Consider the following 20,213-nt stretch of genomic DNA (forward strand, 5'->3'; position numbering starts at 1 on the left):
TCAACATGATCTCAAGACATTGGGGATGGAAAATTGCGAGGGGATTTTTGATATCTCGAACGGTTTGCCCGTGGCGAGGCGTTGAAATTATGGCGAGAAATGAGAAACAGGAAATGTCTAATAACATCCACATACATTTCCTGAATTTGATCAAACTTCATTGGTTTGTTCGTTGTATGATACTGATCGTATATATGTGACTATTAAGAGTCAACATTATAGCGCCACCAACTGGCAGCAGGAAGTGTGTCATTTTCCAAATGCTTTGAATTCAGCATCTTATTTTTACTCTATTTACTTAAAACTTCATCAGAATAATGACAAAACACGGCCGATGTAAATCTGTTGTGGGGATATTGATATCTGATATAGTGTTGCCATGGCAACGTGTCAAACTTGAATGTTCTGTTATGGTGAGTTTGAGGCAGACAACAAGCTCAGATTTACATAATACTCAAAACACATATCAGTATTAGTGATAACTAGACAATGGCAAAAGCTTTTAAAAGGGCGTGAAGGAGGCACTCTATAGCGCCACCTTTTGTCAAAAGTGGGGGGGTTAGTTTTAGCTACAGACACCAAACTTGGTACATAAATTGTTCTTTTCAAGACGGACAACTTTCTAATTCACAGTCATCAGCTACGACCAACAGGAAGTCGGCTATTTTGATTTGAATATTTAAATTGAGCTCTGATTTAATGCATACTCCTCACAGGGGAAGTACACTATACACACCAAACTTTGTCTACATGAAGAAAAACCATTGAGGAACTTAAATTGCGAACGGATTTTGGTTAGCTTGAACGGTTTTGTCGTGGTGAATTTTTGAAATGACAGTAAAAAGGGAAACATTAATTGTCTTGTATGTTTAAATTGCAGCTTCCAAACACTTCAAAGCATTTTTTTATACAAAGATCAAATCATTCTGAGGAAATATGCATAGTTTCACGACTTTACAACACTGTATGGATAAAAGAAAATTAAAAAACTGTCAGACTTCTCAACTGACATGATCTCACTCTGGCCACCCTGTCTGTGTGAGGGAAGGGAGGGGGAGAGGGAGGGGGAGTGTGAGGGGGTTTGTGACTGTGACAGTGTGTGTGGACTGTAGGGAGGGGCTGTCTGGCAGAGAGAGAGAGAGAGAGAGACCTAATCATCCCTTTAATAATCAGGAAAAAAAAAATCTGTATTTTAAATTGTTATTGTTTTTGTTGTTGCTAATGGTGGTGTTTTTTCCTTTCATTACAGGTTAAGAAATCTCTTAGGCCTTATCCTTTTCTGACAGTTTTAGGGATTTAAAAACATCCTAAGAACCCTAATTTGTGCTGCAAATAATAATTTCAAACTCATTTGATACTGACCTATGACAACCTGTGACGTGACATGACATTTATTAATCTCATGGATGTAACAGTAAAACTCTTCAGCTGACAGATAAAGCTGCAATGCAAGCAAAACTATTTCACAAATGCTTATAGGTCATTAAAATCATTACAAAACACTAATACATTATTTAAGGATTTGGTAACACTGTAAAATAATGTCTAATTTGTTAACATTATGCAGTATAACATAGAATGCAGTCTTCGTAGGGCACCAACTCCCAGAGGGGGCACCATCCCAGTTGCTCAAAAAAAAAAAAAAAAAAAAAAACATGCGCCATTCTCCCATCCGCGCTCGCGACCGCTCACACCTCATGTTTGCGGCTGAATGTTCGTAATTGATGGATGGACATCTATGCCTGGGTATAGGACATCAGCAATCCGGCACAGAGAAAAGAAAACTAAAGAAAATAAAACAGGCATAAAGTTGTCTTGACATTGGACTTTCTAGAGTCTCAAATTTAGGGCCGGTCTCTAAAGTTACATGTGATATTGTTATACACTTTTCTAACGTCAGTAGCATTTGAAGAGAATGACTTACAGTCATAAAAACAACTGTAATTGTTCATCTAGGTGACACCTATAATGCACAATTAAATTGAATGTTTGATATTTATTACAACAAACTGTAAGTCATATGTAAATTATGCAACTTTTTCACATGGGCTCAAATGCAAATTTGAAGCTCAATAGCATTTGAGAAGAAAGACTTGCAGTCACAAAGCAATTGTAATGTGTTCATATAGGTGTAAGCTACAATGCACACCTTATACATTTTTTATAAATATTAAAATAAAGTGTTACTAAAGTTATATATATTGTTCTGTGTATGTGATTTCAAAGTCTAGATTGGTCGGATTAACCCTTTAACTGCCGCATCCCTTAAAACTGATTGTCAGAGGGTTACTGTAAATGCTTATGCCCGCTGGGCACAGTTATCCTGATGCCACCGGGGTGGCGTTGCACTGATGGCTTGAGCCCGACATCGCTGCTTGCAGCTATATTTAAATATGAATCCCGAGTGTCTGTGTTATGGATGGCACAGAAGCGCTTCTTCGTTTTATTACACACACGGAAGCGCGTGTGACGCTCGCTGTGATTTCAGTGTCTGTCTTTTCACTTTAATGAGGATGTGAACACATGAACGACATCTCCAGAATTCCACTGAGAGTCACTTCATGAGCATCTGAACATTTGTTTTCAGTAAAACTAGCGTCATATCACATCATAGACTCTAGTATCACATACACAGAACTGTAACGGTAAACCAGTCAAAATAAAAGTATTTGCCAGAAATCTATTACTAGCCTATTGTTCAGCAGAATGTACATAGCCTACTACTACCATTATGAAACGAACAAAATTTAAGGAATAATCACACAACATTTCTTCCATGTATTATTTTTAACAGTAAATCCCCTTTTGTTTACCAAAAAATAAAGTTTGCTTAATTTTCAATAATTAAAAGATAAATTGAATGTTTTATGCCTTCATTTGATAACCAGAAAAATGTGAATACACAGAATTTCAGAGGGGAAAAAACATTTCACATGAGGCTATTTTAAGAAAAAAATCACAGATGCTGGCTCAACATTGTGATGTCTATCAGCCATCGGTGACGGATGATGCCATCTTCTATCGGCCCAACCCAAGTTACCACTAATGTCTTGTAATATCTGTGCATGCAAAGGTTCTTGTTCAATATTCTCGGGGTCTGAAACCGGCTCAAATTGATATGTCAATATTGACACCATCCTTAACTATACCAGAGCAGACAGAACTTGCTGCTTTGGCAAGGGGCGGGGCAGTACTGAAACCCCATCTAAGCTGTTCACCCACTACAACGTACAGCTAACCAATCGCATCACATTCCATTTTTGGCAGGCCTTCATCAATCCTGGAATGAATTGAGCTGGTTGTGCCAGGCTGGGTAGAAAGGTATAGTGTAAATTATGTGAAAAATAATGAATTTTTTTTAACCACCAATCATGAGAGCATGTTCTAGTACATCCTCAAAACAAAAGACTTTTGTAAAAGAGCATAATTTTTTATTAGCTAATCATACTTTTCTTGAAACTTGTGTAGTTCTTAAGCTTTTAGCCCAAATGGGAAATGCTCCAGTGAACGGAACAATAATGGTAAGAGTGCACACATGCGGTGACAAAGGAACACTGGGAACCAGCCATCCCAAGAGTCTTGGCTAACCACCGTGCAGCCCCGTGCCAGAGGCGGCCCACACTAAACTCTACCATATGTACTATTTTTGCTCCAGACTCTCACATTGAGTTTCTCAGGCCTGCGAGAGAAAACGAGTGCTGCTCTTTATTTTTATTTTTATTTTTATTTATTTTTTTTCACCTGGCACTAAACACACACACACACAATGAGCCACAATCAAATTAACTTTTGATGTTAGCGGTCTCTAGTTTGTTAGGACTGCTGTTGGTAATACTGGTGGACGTGTTCGAGGACAAGAGGTTTTAATACTGATTTGAGGTTATTGTTATATTGAGCACAGAACTCTAGGGACTTTTTCCAAGCAGGCTGCTGACAAACGTATTTGGTGTTTTCTCATGGGGCTCATGCCAAGAAAAGCTAGTTATTTTCTATTTTCCTCCAATCTGTGTGTGTGTGTGTATCTTTCTCTCTCTCTTGGAAATGGACGTTGAGTGGATTTCCTGTTCCTAACAGACTACTACACTCCATCATTCTATCTCTGCTGATTTCCTGTCTTTGTGTCGGCCAATCTGAAACTTACTGCAGCACGCAGATATACACAGCTCCGGTTTTGTGAGTGTTTGTGCAGCTTGCCATTGCTCATGTCCATCATCCTCTACATGGCAAATTTGAATTCTTTCATCACCTCTAATATGCAGCTTTTACACAAACAGTCCGACATCGAGCACATTATCCATATTCACTGCAGTGCCATGTAATTATATCTCCATTTAAGTGTTTTTTCCAAAAAGTTAGGTCTTGTGGATTCTCTGTTTGAGTGGTGGTAGCTGTAGTTTCCATCCACAGACTCTTATTGAATGTTATTGACAGATCTCCAATTGAAGATGAGGTCTTTTTTGGTACAGGTCTTTTTCTTGAGCACAACTTTTTTTTTTTTTTTTTTTTTATCTATTAATTTTCCTTCCTGAAAAAAAAAAAACAGGCTGTGCCAGCTTTACATGATTTAAAGCTGGTCCAAGTTGGTATACAAGTCGTCACCAGCTTGGACCAGCAAGTAAAAAATCAAAAGCTGGTTAGGATTGTTCAGACTTCCCCCTTAATTGTCTTGAAATCAAATTCAATGGCACAGACCAAAATTTAATTAAACAAAAATAATATTGTTAGTGCAAATTTTAGATGGTTTAGATTCTATTTAATGTTTTTACATTAACGATAATAAATCAAAGTATAAATCTCAAGTTAGTGTTTTTAAACCTTTTACATTTATTCCAAAGTAATAACTCAAGGCAGTAACAATTTAAACCAATACATCTATAAAACTTCATCTATTCTTTTTAATAGCTAAATATTTTCTTCTTTTTTTTATCATCAGTCATCAAAGCTCTGTAAATATTGATCACAGACACAGTTTTTTTATTTTAAATTTCACCAATTAAACCAAGCTGAAGCTACTCACTAAAAACTCCCACAGATCATGTTTTCAGGCCATATAAAGTCTCTTTTAACAAAGTGTTTATATCTAACTGTGCGAGTTGTTTACTCATAACTAATCCTATATCCAATCCAATTCCTATCGTGATGGAGGCATTGCCTGAATTTCCCCCATTCATTCTCAGTCACCCCCCACCAAACTCAGTGCACACTTGAGGAGGTCTGCTGGGCTCAGGGGAGGCAAGAGAGAAACGGACTCCCTCTGTAACTGTATCTGCTGTTGTCGTTGTTGGACCGTGTTTCTTTAGGAAAAACAAGTAATGTTTATACAGGTGCCGGTCATATAATTAGAATATCATCAAAAAGTTTTTCACTAATTCCATTCAAAAAGTGAAACTTGTATATTATATTCATTCATTACACACACTGATTTATTTAAAATGTTTCTTTTAATTTTGATGATTATAACTGACAACTAAGGAAAATCCCAAATTCAGTTATCTCAGAAAATTTGAATATTGTGAAAAGGTTAAATATTGAAGACACCTGGTGCCTCACTCTAATCCGCTTTTAACTCAAAACATCTGCAAAGGCCTTTAAATGGTCTCTCATTCTAGTTCTGTAGGGTACAGTAGTCCAAAATACGATCATTGACACCTTGCACAAGGAGGGATAGAGACAAAAAAGGTCATTGCAAAAGAGGCTGGCTGTTCACAGAGCTCTGTGTCCAAGCACATTAACAGAGAGGCGAAGGGAAGGAAAAGATGTGGTAGTTTTTTTTATTTTTGACATGCAATAGGGATAACCGCACCCTGGAGAGGATTGTGAAACAAAACCCATTCAAAAATGTGGGGGAGATTGACGAAAAGTGAACTGCACCTGGAGTCAGTGCTTCAAGAACCACTATGCACAGATGTATGCAAGACATGGGTTTCAGCTGTTGCATTCCTTGTCAAGAGACTCTTGAACAGCAGACCATGTCAGAAGCGTCTCGCTTCAAAAAGGACTGGACTGCTGCTGAGTGGTCTAAAGTTATTTCCTTTGGAAATCAGGGTCTGGAGGAAGAGAGGAGTGGCACACAATCCACGTTGCTTGAGGTGCAGTGTAAAGTTTCCACAGTCAGTGATGGTTTGCGGTGCCATGTCATCTGCTGGTGTTGGTCCACTGTGTTTTCTGAGGTCTAAGTTCAACACAGCCGTATACCAGGAAGATTTAGAGCACTTCATGCTTCCTGATGCTGACCAGCTTTATGGAGATGCAGATTTCATTTTCCAACAGGACTTGGCACCTGCACACAGTGCCAAAGCTACCAGTACCTGGTTTAAGGATCATAGCATGCCTGTTCTTAATTGGCCAGCAAATTTGCCTGACTTTAACCCCATAGAAAATCTATGGGGTATTGTGAACAGAAAGATGCGATATGCCAGACCCAAGATTGCAGAAGAGTTGAAGGCCACTATCCGAGCAACCTGGGCTCTCATAACACCTGAGCAGTGCCACAGACTGATCAACTCCATGCCACACCACATTTCTGCAGTAATTCAGGCAAAAGGATCCCAAACTAAGTATTGAGTGCTGTACATGTTCATACTTTTCAGTTGGCCAAGGTTTCTAAAAATCCTTTCTTTGTATTGGTCTTAAGTAATATTCTAATTCTCTGAGATACTGAATTTGGGATTTTCCTTGGTTGTCAGTTATAATCATCAAAATTAAAAGAAATTAAACATTTGAAAAATATTGCTCTGTATGTAATGAATGAATATAATATACAAGTTTCACTTTCTGAATGGAATTAGTGAAATAAAAAAGATGATATTCTTATTATATGACCAGCACCTGTATACTACTTAATGTTATATTTTGTAATATTTGTGGTGTTTGATTTTTGTACTACAAACGTTTTTGTCACACAATATTTTGAGGAGGCACTGCCTCCCTTGCCTACTTGGAGAAAAAAAATCTCTGGTGGACAGCCTTGAATAGTTGAGCAATAGCACGATTAGCAGTGTGATATCGCTCTTCATCATCATGGCTGTGATTTGGCCATAGGCATAAGGCACAGACCAAGTGCCATAGGTTATCATATGACACGTTTCTATAACTGTCATGTTTCTTTTCCTCTCTAGGACTGTCAGAAGAGTGCAAGGTAGCTACACCAGCTTTCACAGATGCCCTGCGACTCTACAGACAGGCCAATGGTCACTATGGCACCTGGGACATGATGTGTGGAAACCAAGCACAGGTTAATTCATATTCATTTGGTACATCTGACAAATGTCAGAATTATAACATAAAGGATTATATATATATATATATATATATATATATATATATATATATATATATATATATATTCTTATATACGTGTGTTTGTAATATGTGTGTGTATAATGTTCCATTGTTGCATTTCGTCCTACCACTACAGTATATTTAGTCATTGCACAGTCTGAAATTTTCGCATCCGTTTTTTCGTATTCGTGATCCGAAAAATTTCACACACAGAGACCTTGCACACGGAGTTCGATGCGTATTAATGAATGTTATGAAAAAAATGCAAAACAATACAAAATGTTGTCTTCAAGTAGTGAGGATAATTTTTTTCTCTCTCTTCTTAATAAGAGAAATATTGTGTCCATCCACTTCTGCGAAAGGAGAGTTCCACCTCCTTATCAAGGAGCTACGGGATTATCAAGACGGATTAAAAAAAAAAAAAGTTTACTTTAGAATGTCACAATTTACAGGAACTTGGTGTGCTATAATTATAATTAATATTGATACAATAATAGTTGTATATAGGTAGGTATCTGAGGTGTCTCTAAATTGTCAAAACGTCTCTCTAAATCTGTTTTTATACAATCTATGGTTTTTACGGATGTGAAACGCAGAAAACCGAACCTTTTCTGAACTTTTTTTTTTGACGTACGAAAGTAACGGAAGCAGTGTGAAGCGTGATTGACATAACGTGAGGTCGAATTTATTTTTTGACATGCGAAAAGTTCGCATGCGAATTTCAGAGTCCGTGTGCAAAGGTCTTTAAGGTGCTTCTGCTGCCATCTAATGGGCCTCAGACAATGTGGGAATAAGTATGTAGTCTAAACCACAGCTTCCCTTAAAAACAAAGCGACGGAGAGGAGGAAAGAACAGTATATACATTTATCCCTGTGCACTTCTGTTTTCCTTGAACATTAGTTTTGAGTTTCCTCTACATCAGTGGTTTTCAAACTGGTCCTGTGAGCACCCCCAGCACTGAACATTTTCTGTGTCTCCCTCATCTATCAGACCTGTTTCAACTCATCAGCTCATTAGTTACAATTGCAAGACCTGAAATGGGTGTGTCCGATATAGGGAGGCATACAAAATGTGAAGTGCTACGGGTGCTTGCAGGACTGGTTTGAAAACCACTGCTCTACTGGTCCTCAATCCAGGCTTTATTCTGTGTCCCAGACAGGTGGAAGGGGCACCCAAACTTTGGCTCATGTGTGGCTAACACTCTTACAGTAACAGTATTAATTTCACTGAGAACTTCGGTAAAAAATTTAGGTAAAAAAAAATCTTTGTGGTCTTCCAGCCTGACCAAGATGTTTTACAAGGCTAAACTTGACCCACCAGCTTGTATTTGGCCCTGGTATTTTGGCAATTGGCTATTTAGACCAATTAATGACCATAAATGATCATCTTAACTAGGGATGTCAACGATTAATCGATGATCGATTAATTGTCGATAAGAGATGCAATCGATTAAGGCTATCGATGGTCGGTTAACCGATTCAATGTTGGGCTGCGTGCGGCTCATGCGCACTCAACACGTGCGAGCGGCTGTGAGTGACGGTGACGATATATAAAAGCATCATCATTCATTCACAATGTACAAATTAAGCTTTTAATGTGATTTAAACTTTAAAGTACATTAAAAGAGAAACAACATAAAAGTTCTTCAACATTAAATGCAATAGAAATGTAGTTACTAATCATTTCATCAGATAACTGTTTTATATCGTGCGCTTTGCAGGGCTGCGGGACACAGTGACAGGACAGGTAGTCTATTCATTCCTACAACTTGTTAATTCATTCCTACGAATTATTATTGTGGCAATTGTCCATGTTTCATTAATTTTGTTCCCTAAATAACCCATGATTTAAGTGAAATAAGGGAACAAATTAATAAATCGAACGAATTCTTAATTCATGAAATCTTTAATTTCCCTTCCCATGTTTACCACAGTAAGAGATGCGAAAACAGTTGTTAAAAGCGAAAGATAATAAAATAAACCTGGGAAATTAGAGGGTTAGACTATAAAGATTTAGGAAAAGAAACAATGCCTAAATATACTGAATTTGTGGAAATTCGTGACCAACCGGCAAACCAGAACAAAGCCGCGTAAATGAAGACTATGGGGTCCAAAAGCATGGTTGCGCTCTAACATTTTCCAGTTAACCTATTATTCCTCTAATAAACAAAGCTTTTATACCACACTTGTCATAATCCGATCTTATCATTTCTAAATAAATAATTGCTGGATTCAAAACAGCGATTAATAGGCGCTGTGACCGACACATTCCTGGAGCATTCAGTTTAAATAGACTGTAGTATATCGGTCCACTCTGCTGTTATGCCAAGGACGTTTTTGCTCATATGAAGAGGATCATCTTTTCCGTCTATATGCGAATGCGTGTTAAGTACAAGCCTAGTTTACATTATAAATAATAGTTTAACATTCAAATACATTGCGAATATGGAAACATTTCGATTTGTGCCGAATGAGACATGAGCAATAACCTCCAAATAAATCTAGCCAAAGCCGCGCTCGCTCATCCTCGTGTGCACGCATGCACTGTCACGATCTAATGCGCTGTATGCCGGATTTTTAAAAATCTGGGACAGATTTCTAGGACAGAATCCAGCAGGATCAAATTAATGTGAGCAACTGTGTTTTGGTGCAGCAGCGCCGATGTAGTTCACTTAATGTGCAGCGCAGTCACACGCGCTCCACATTTCGGATAATTTTATACAATAATGTCAGTTGAAAACATTGCAATTGTGCTTTAAAATACAACAACGAGCACCACAAAACCATTTAAAGATGCGCGTTCAGCGTTCTCCGTGCGGGATTGGAAACTGTCAACAAAGTAAAATGACCTCAAAAGTATGGCGCGCTCTCTTCATTTTATCAAATGATCATAATCGCATCTATTCATTTTATAATCCTGCTACTAGCATCATTTTATTCAGACTAAAACCTCTTTAATTCAAGTGAGAAAGCGTTTTGTGTGTGTGTGTGGCTTTTGCACATCCTGTCATACAGCTGACTGCATGCCTGCAATAGATGCATTTCGCAGTATTATGGTTAACGATTAATCGATTAATTGATCGTTAATTTAAACGACGATCGATCATGGAAATAATCGAAATTTGACATCCCTAATCTTAACCGTGGCTAAACCAAAGGGCCAACCCAGGTGCCACTCCAAAATTTAAAATGGTACTATCTTATTTTCTTTGTTTAGTCGTATAAAAAATCATTTATTTTAGACTCTTTATCAAATATGCGATGAAACTGGTGCTTCATCATGTCCGGTGTACCTTTCAGCCACTGCTATCTCTCATGTATGAGCGCTCATGTCACATGTTGGACCCAAAACGTGCTGACAGTCAAGACCGAGAAGGTTACTTTGAAATAAACATGAATGAACATCCGATGACATGTTCAAAGGCAGACTACAACTTACTGAATGTATAGTGTCTCATGTAATCGCTCAATAACTCTTTCAACCACAGAAAGACAGTAGCTTGAAAACATTGTCCCATGACCTCTGAAAATCCATTCAGTGTCCATGAACTAACAAGAAAAATCTACACTAGAAAGGAGATTTTTGCAAAAATTACATGTAGTGGTTTTTTTATTAACTTTTTTAACATGTAGTTTTTACTCCAGTACTTTTTATTTTTAATAATTAATAAAAATGAACTTGTATAAAAAACGAATTGTTTAACCTTTAACCTTGACATTAGAGATCTCTGTATAATTTAGTTTAGATGTACTTAATTACAAGCTTTTTAATTAGTCCTGAATATTTCACTCCTGGCTGAACTCAATTGTTGGCAGCCAGCCTTGTTTGAAGTAAGCTGAAGTTTTAGGTTTCCTGAACAACATTTACAGATTTCCCTGTACAAGTTAATGTTAGATGTTTTGCTTCAACCACTGGTTAGTCAGATGATAGAAATTAGAGAAATAAGTTCTAATAGACTAACATTACGGTAGGAATGTGTATTTAATGTGGGGTAATATGAAATAATCTGAGATTGTTTTATTTATTCATACTTTTGTATGCTAGGTTGGAATAATACACTGACGGACCGCCTGAATTAGCTTTTTCCACCTCATGTATAAAACTTTAGCTCCACCACTACATCTTAGAAAAGCTAGAAAACATGCCAAACCAACTTCCATCAGGTGTACATTTAGGCTGTTTTTAGAAGGTAAAGTCGGGTGGAAGAGTATCAAGATTGGCTGTCATTTAAGCTCTTAAATAGACCATATTGTAGCTTATTATTTGTCTTTTATTTACACTGTTAGTCATGTCTTCATGCACCAATAAAAAAAATATTTTCCATTTTATGAGCCTTAGAAACTCTGTGACTCTTAAAGGGATAGTTGTATCTAGCTATTTTAAAGCTTTATCTTGATAAATCAGACTGATCACTCTGTATTTAAGCTCTCTACTGTGCTGGAGCAGCACAAACCCTCAATAATGTCTAAACCGCAGAGCAGAGAGACAGCTGAGAATGTGTCATTAGAGGGGTGAGTTATGCTCAGGTCTCTGTGGTTTATCCTGACGTCTCATTTTAGTCCTAATGTGTTAGAAATAACTTTTAGTTTCTAATAGATTTAGGAATTTATATCTCACTCGCTTTCCTGTGTACACACACAGATTTGAATAAAATGCAAACAGGCAATCATTAAAATTGTGTATTAGTGAATATCTACATGTTTTTTAATTTCACTTAATTCAAAAAAACTTTTGATAGCTTTCAGTGACAAACTGACCAAAATGTATTAAATACTTATGTAAATACAAAGTTATTAAATACTATTGAATTAAACACTTTTTTTTCCCCTCCTCTGCTCTAGCTTTGAAATCCCTTTTATTGTGTACATTTAAGTGTGCATAAATATTAGGGACCTTAATTGTTTTTTTGTTTTTTTATATTGTTGTTTTTTAACCAACTGAGAGAAGACATAAAATGTATTTTTTATGGTAATCAGTGGCATCAGGAGTGTTACGTTTTATAGCTTAGGTTGTATTAAACCAGGAATATTCCTTCAAAAGCAAACATAAATCATCATAATAAATTGTTTGTTTTGGGCTTTAATTCCTGGAGGGGGCAGGTTTGCTTCCTTCCAGAACACACCCTGGTAATGTTTCTTATGAATGTGCTTTTTGTGTGTTTGCATGTGTATAAAGCAGATTAATTTAACCAGGGAAAAGTACTACGAGTTGTATATAAAGAAAGTATTGAAACTGCATGTGTGAGAGGCATGGCCATTCCTCTTCATTCTACCCTCAGCAGTCTTTTAGGGCGTCACGGTCAGCCTGGATGTGACACCACACTGGAAACGGCTGCGTGGGCTGTTATTACTGCTGGGTGTGGGACGTCTGTTTTTTTGTTTTTCTGTCATAAGGTCTGCATGATGTTCCTGCCCACCTGGCCCTTGCATTGCTATGGAAACTGGGCAAGGGGAGGGTAGAGCAATTCGGTGCTATTTACCGTCAGAAGCTCATGGATTTTAGAGGAACTTGAACTCAATTGTCACTCGCCCAGACAGCTTTAAATTAACTTCTTCATATAGTTATTGATACCAGTGTGTTCTTCCAAGCCTATAGCAGCATTTGAGTTCAATTAACCACAACTCACATTAATTGGTGTGACCTAGAGGTGCTTGATTGTATGTGCTTGATTGTCCCCAACCCCCACCACCGCTCTCTCGTTTTTTTTTTTTTTTTTTTTCTGTTCAACAAACACGTTATTTGATACAAGGCAACATTAAAGTGTGTGCTAATCCTAATATTTAGACAATGAACCGGTTGTGGTGTGGTATTTATGCTAAATCAATTGTCTCATCCCTAAAGACACACATGAAAAGAGCGGTCTTGTTCATGCAAACACGTTTCTCACCATCAAAGGTTGTTTCTGTTTCGGCTGTCATTGCATGCACTGCAGTGAGCATGAACAAAGCAGCCATCTGTGATAGGCGTCTATGTTGTGGATTTGAACGATAAAGCATTGTGCTTCGGGAGTTTATAGTTTTGACATTGTACAGGCAGCAGTCGGTGATGGTGTAGAACCTGAAGAAATGCATGCAAAACCACTGAGCAGCAGGCATTAAGTTAATGATACTCTCAGAGCGGACTTATCAGTTTCTTAAGCACTATTCAAATACTGCCATCGTTATTTAAATGGTACTTCCAGTTTCTGTGTGAACACTAGCTTTTTCATCTACATGTGTGTGTGCTTGTGTGTCTAGATTCTTGCTAACCTGGTGATGGAGACTTTGCACCCTGAACTGAAGAATCTGATCGTACCTCGGCTGAAAGGAAAACTCCAACAGAGACAGAAGGACTGGATGCTGGTTGGTTCTCATATGTAAATTCTGAAGCTGTAAAAAGAATCAAAAAGAGACATTATTGAATTGCTTTTGTCATTGGACTAATGAGTTAATTTATACATGTGTGTATCTGCTGTGGTTTGTTTATCCGGTCAGATCTCCGATGCAGTATACAGACAGGTGCTGTCACAGACAAAGACTCAACACGAAGCTCTGGCTCAAGTATGTGAGATGGAGCGCCCCCGTCTGGACTCTACTCTACGCACAGATATGGACCAGATCATCACTTCCAAAGAGCACGTTTCTGGAAAGATCCGTGGTAAGAGAAGAGCCAAGCAACCTTCTCTTTGCAGATTACAAATGTTCCCACTAGCATCTGTCCTTCACTGCCAAACACTTTTGATGTTGCTTAAAAAAAAAAACTCTCAAAAAAACAAGAGCAACACATTGCCTGATTCATTACAGTTAAGTTCTTAAAGGGGGGGTGAAATGCTCGTTTTCACTCAATAGCCTGTTAATCTTGAGTACCTATAGAGTAGTACTGCATCCTTCATAACTCCAAAAAGTCTTTAGTTTTATTATATTTATAAGGGTAAGATAGTCTGTACCGATTTTTTCCCGGAAAAACACGAGCCGCTGGAGGCGTGACGTGTGGGCGGAGCTAAAGAATCACGAGCACGAGTAGGCTTTTGCATTGAGAGCGTTTGGAAGCTGTGACATTACCGTGAGGGGAAAAACCATCATCCAAAACAAACCATGGCTAACAGTCAGATTCAGCGTATATTTATGATCCAGAATCAGATCCAGAATCAGATCCAGAGGCTGAAATTTAACAAGAGCAGCATCAGCAACCACGTCTCTATGTGGTATGTACTGAAACTGTATATATTTGCTTAGCGGTTTTGGAAAATGACTAAGTTCCACTTTATGTCGTCTTTTTTTGTTTTGTTTTTGTTTTTTAAGGTGTACATGTGGAAAGTGCAGTTTGATGACAACATCACATGTTGTTTACTTGATGTTCTTACGCGCCGATAGCTAAGTTAACAACACCGAGATATTTGAAGCAGTTTTACTCACCGCATGCGGTTCCAACACACGATCGTGACCCTTTTTCGTTGGGACTGCATTATTCTTAAGAAATAAACAATGTGCAAATCCGGCGTCAAACTGGGCCTTGTTTGTAAAACAAGCATCTTCGAAATGCAGGGAACAAACAAAAACACTTGCACAACTCCGTTGATGCTCTGTAAAAATAAACTCCATCCACTGGTCCCTTAATGCTGTTTCTCTTTTGGTAATCTGTGCAGGGTTGTCTTACCCTGGCAACCAAAAACACACTTCTTTTGTGACTTTTCGCTCTCTCTCGGATCAGTGAATGTCTGTTGTGCTCCGAGTGCTCTGCTATACGGGAGCGCGCGCTCTTCCGGGAGAAGTGCCCTTAGGACCCATATAAGGAAATTCCGCTCCATCTAACGTCACACAGAGCCATACTCGAAAAAAACTTTCCGAAACTTGTGACAAACCGGAAGAGGTTTTTTTGGAACAAAAATACTCCTTCAAACGTACAACTTAATTTGTACGTTTATCATCAGTGTTTTTATTGTGTTCAAATGATTTAGTATTACTGCTACTTTTCAATCTGCACAGATTATGAATTCATTTAATCCACAGATTATGGCAACATTTGAGTTTACCCTATTCATAGCTGCACTGTTTCAGTCTTGCATTCTTCCACGTGATCATTTTTTCATTGGAATTCAGTCTCGCTCAACATAGTTTGGCTTTAACCTAAAAAGCTCAGACCGTCCTGCCCTAATGTAGGTTTGGCAAAATTACTACATTTTTCCTGTGTCATTTGTGGCTAGGATTGTTCCACCCATAGCACTTTTCAAATAACATGAGCAAAATGATCTTGATGGCATATATTTTTTTTTTTTTTTTAGGATTTTTTACAAATCTCTAAATTGCTTTAGAGTCCATTTGTGTGTTTGTGATGGCTCCGTCTCTGTTCTTACTGAATAATAGTGGTTGTTTTGACACACAGACAGGTGCTTTGCTACAATCACTTGTTCAATGATACCAGGGCCCATTATGTGACCTAGAGTCAATGTGATCAGTCTTAAGCTTAGAGTCTTTTCTAGAGCATTAATTTGTTTTGAGACACAATTTCTGGAGTGAGACAACCTATGTATACATAATAGTCTCTAGTAGATCAGGATGTCTCTCACAACCTGAAAACAAACACAAGTTTCACATGTGAACTTTCACATGTGCTCTAAATATTTTACATATATTTAAAACTCTTTTCCCCCTATAAGAGTGGGTGTTCTAGTCTGCTAATATTTGTCTTTTCCTCTTCTTGAAGCATTGGTTTTACCCCGCATTGAACAGCTTGTGAGAAGCAAGGTTCAGCCCTACATCCACTCCATCCTGGAGGCCCTCATGGAGCCCACCAGCAGAGGATTCTCTGAAGTGAGAGAGATCCTCTTCCGTGAGCTGGTGGAGGTCAGCAAGAACACAATGAACGATAGCAGCAGGGAGAAACTGGGAGAGGTGAGGCAGGACCTTGATTAACAATGTTTGCAGAGCCTTTTTAAAGCAATAGTCAACTCCAAAACCTCTCTCCATACTCATTCCTAGCATATGGACAAGATTTCCATGTTGGCCTTCCATCCGGTGAAGATGCAGAGTTGTTATGAGAAGATGGAGGCGCTGAACCTTGAAGGCCTCCAGCAGAGATGTGACGTGTCCAGTCCCTCGGTGTTCATCCAGAGAGCTCAGATCCTCATGAGAGAGGTGTCTTTCATTAGACCCACACAGTTTTTGTCATTTTCTTTTTTTTAATATTTCATTTGAATATCTAAAACTTCTTGAAGTTTTGCTGTACTTGGTACTAGCACTTGAAATTGATTTGATATTAATCATTCCATAGCCTAGATTCATTTTTCTGGTGCCTACCAACAAATTAAAACAAGCATTCTCATTGATTTAGCTGTGAGATCAAGAGCATCAATCAATGAGAAAAATTGCTAAAGAATATTAAAGAGAAAGCAATTTATTGTTAATGAGCGCCACCCAGAGGTAATAACTGATATTGCAGGTATATTTGTAATTGAGACTCAAACTTAAAAAAACTGAATATCTATCAATCTATCTATCATCCCATGGTAATCTGGGTATTATTTGCATGCAGAAAATGTGCATACGGAGTACTTTTACGATGTGGTATGTTATTCCGAAATAGCCTTTGTCCTTTTAGAAATACAGAAAATGTACAAATAAACCATTAGAGTTGATGACGATCTGTCCTCTTAATGTCCTCTGTTGATGAATGTAGCAAATGGACAACGCAGTGCACACGTTTGAGCAGTTGGTCCATCAGAGTCTAGACGGCCACAGCGGGGAGGATCTCTGCAAGACCATCCAGCACTGTCAGGACCGAGTACTCAAAGTACGTACGTTAGTTGGCTCTTTCCTCTGCCTTGTAAAGCTGAAACAGGTTTTGTGACACAGCTCCTGGATCCTTGATGTATTAAAGCATTTTTTAAGACTTCTTGGTTTTAAATCTGTTTGTTTGTGTCCTGCAGAAATATGACTATGACAGCAGCACAGTGAGGAAAAAGTTCTTCAGGGAGGCTTTGCTTCAGATTATCATACCGTACATGCTGAAACAGCTCTCCCCATCATGTTCACCGGTTGGTACAAGGAATCAGCCTTTCTTAGTGCCATTGTTCTATTGTTTTTTTTTTAATAGTTTTTATGCTTACAGGTCATTTTTACTACGGTGTTGCTCTTTCAATATTTCTCAGATGTTAATGGGGCTCAGGCCAAAAGATGCCATGAGAAGAGATAAAATTATAAAATATATAATATTTGTAACCAGATAATGTGAATTTATGTAACTTGATAATGTATAATTTGTAATTAATCTATTATTTAATTTATGATCTTGTTGCCAATAATAATAATAGTAGTAGTGGTGGTGGTACTAATAGTATTTGTAACCAAATAGTGTTAAATATAATTGTTTTTGTTCATAATGATACAAATAATAGTAATAACAATAATGACTTAATAATAATAATATTATTATTATTTGTACTAAAATGATTATAGAATTAAATAAATGATATGATGACTGCAGCTAATAATAATAATTATAATTTTCTGGTATCATCTGGTTGTAAATATTACAACCACCACCATTATTATGTTTATTATTATTATTTGTAATAGAATATTTATTATTATAATTTATTAATTTATTATCTTGTTTCTGATAATAATAGTTGCATTAGTCGTTAATGTTTGTTCATTTACAGATGGGTTTTAAAGATATAGCTTAATTATTAAGAATTTATTTTCATTGATTGATATAAAAATGTCATAAAATGAGGAAACGTTGTTTTAAATGGGGGGGGGGGGTGTCTTTGATGCCTAGGATCTGCCCAAGTTCAAGGAGCTCATCTTTGAGGACTTCTCTAGATTCATACTAGTAGAGAACATCTTTGAGGAAGCCGTCCTGCAGTCAGTAAGCAAGGACATCATGATGGGTGAGTGTCTGCACCCCCTTCAGCACAACAGAGCAGTCTCAACACCTCACGGTGTGTTTTACACTCATTCCTTTTCACTTTTCAGCTGTGAAGGAAGCTGCGGTCCAGAGAAGGCACAACTTGTACAGAGACAGCATGGTCCTGACCAACAGTGACCCCAACCTGCATCTTCTGGGAGAGAACACCATCGACTGGGCTGGCCAGTTAGGAGGAGTAAAAGGAGAGAAGCAAGGTGGCGACAAGACAAACAGGAAACGCAAACAGATCGTCTCCATGATCCACTTGGACGGGATGCCTCTACCATACGAGTCCTGCCAGGAAGTACCAGGAGTGGACGGCATCCCAGAAGAATATGAAGGACAGGAAGGACAAGATCTTGAATCAGAAAAGCCTGTGAACCCACTACAGCACGTACCTATCGAGAAAGTGCCAGGTTCTCCTGACAGCATCAATGAGATCCGAGACCTAATAAACCCAGTGCTGGAAGTTGTCGAAAAAGACAGCTCCCAGTTGACCAATGGGATCTCGCCTTTTGAAGAGGGTGATGAGGTGAAGCACATCACAACAGTAACAGAGATTGTGTCAAGGGAGCCGCCAAAAAAGGTTGACCGAGAATTAGATACCAAACAGATCGAACAGTCTTTAGAAGAGCAGCAGTGTGTATCCGCCATTGAAAGTGCCATTCAACAGATCGAGATCGCCATCCAGGAAGACCCCGGCGAGCACCTGAGCCAAGGCGCCATTGACTCCGAGGGGGAATTCGCTCAAACCTCTACCAACTCCAGCCCTCTTCGTCACGATGACAGTGGGTTTCAGTCTCCAGCCAATGAGAATGTAGAAGAAGTGGAGCCTCGGCCTGACACGGGGGACGAGGTGGTGGACGCAGAGCAGGTGATGTTCACTCTGGTGGAGGGAGTGAAAACTAGCATTGATTTCGACGCCAAAGCTCCTTGCGATGCTCCACAAAAGAAAGCGCAAGTTGAAACCACAGCAGCCGGATGCTTGCTTTGAGTGAGATCTAAAACATTTGTGTTTGCCGAGACACTTTTGTTTGCTTTCCATCAGCAACACTTTATGGTTGATTTTTCAGCCAATTCATTGTTAATTTTATTAGAATTTTTTTTTATTCGTTTTATTTTGTTCTTGCATTTAATGTAGACATTTTGTGAATATTTTCATTAAGTATCTACACATTTATATGATCTTCTGTGCCCACTTTATTTTTTTTCTTTACTCACGACTCCCACACTAATTATTATGTGGCATAGGTTTCATAAACTTACTGTCATGACTTGGACCGTTCCATTTCATAGGGGCCGTCAGAAACGTTAAGTCTTTTTTGCGTTCCTTTTAATTGTGGAATATATTCAAACACTAACTGTACATGTATTAATGCAGCGTAATTAAGCACTTAATAACTCTGCAAAATCCATTCAAATAATTTAAAGCTTGCTTTTTAATGCTTGCACACTTTTCTTTGTGGTTTTAAAAATATTTAAAGCTAGCTTATTTCTATAGAATGCATTAACAATCTGTAATGTGCGTTTAGTGCTCACAGACATCCTCCACCTGTCCGTGTGTTATGGAGGATGGAAACTTCATTACCATTTCCAGATAGATCCTCAATCTTCAAGGCAAAGCATTACAGTAGGTGTAGAAAAAAGTCAGTTCACATCTTAGTTCAGTAGCTTTGTGGAGACCAGAGAGGAACACTTTGGGAGCTTAACTCATGATGCTCAACATATTTTAGCTCCATACATATTTCACTGTTTTTTTTCTGTTATTTATTTTAAAAGTGTTGATTTTATTTCCTGCATCTTCTGTTCTTTTTGTAAGGCAGCAATGGATAAATAAATGACTATTATTTTGAAATGTGTATGTTGTACAAGTTCAAGACCTTACTATATAATGTGTAATAGCATTAAAAAGTTTGGAGTCAATTTATTTTATACTTCTACTTATACATTAATTTGATAGTGACATTTAGGACTTGCATTGTTCTTTTGAACATTCAACTCAAATAATCAAAAAGTATCATGGTTTCCACAAAAATATTAAGAAC

The 20,213-nt window shown here is 38.0% G+C and overlaps 1 protein-coding gene across 2 annotated transcripts in view; it reads left to right on the forward strand.

The window, feature by feature from the left end:
* The window catches only part of LOC113064123 (niban-like protein 1), a 37,087-nt gene extending 17,047 nt beyond the window's left edge, over window positions 1-20,040 (forward strand). For both annotated transcript variants that reach the window (XM_026234708.1, XM_026234709.1), the window contains exons 6-14: window positions 7,119-7,234; window positions 13,518-13,622; window positions 13,755-13,917; window positions 15,964-16,151; window positions 16,239-16,394; window positions 16,936-17,049; window positions 17,186-17,293; window positions 18,040-18,151; window positions 18,237-20,040. In XM_026234708.1, coding sequence (XP_026090493.1) covers window positions 7,119-7,234; window positions 13,518-13,622; window positions 13,755-13,917; window positions 15,964-16,151; window positions 16,239-16,394; window positions 16,936-17,049; window positions 17,186-17,293; window positions 18,040-18,151; window positions 18,237-19,162 — 1,988 coding nt within the window. In that variant the 3' untranslated portion in view covers window positions 19,163-20,040. The remainder of the gene's footprint in view (window positions 1-7,118; window positions 7,235-13,517; window positions 13,623-13,754; window positions 13,918-15,963; window positions 16,152-16,238; window positions 16,395-16,935; window positions 17,050-17,185; window positions 17,294-18,039; window positions 18,152-18,236) is intronic.
* The last annotated feature ends 173 nt before the right edge of the window (window positions 20,041-20,213 follow it).

The sequence above is a fragment of the Carassius auratus genome, chromosome 46 (genome assembly GCF_003368295.1).
Source record: "Carassius auratus strain Wakin chromosome 46, ASM336829v1, whole genome shotgun sequence".
Taxonomy (NCBI): domain Eukaryota; kingdom Metazoa; phylum Chordata; class Actinopteri; order Cypriniformes; family Cyprinidae; genus Carassius; species Carassius auratus.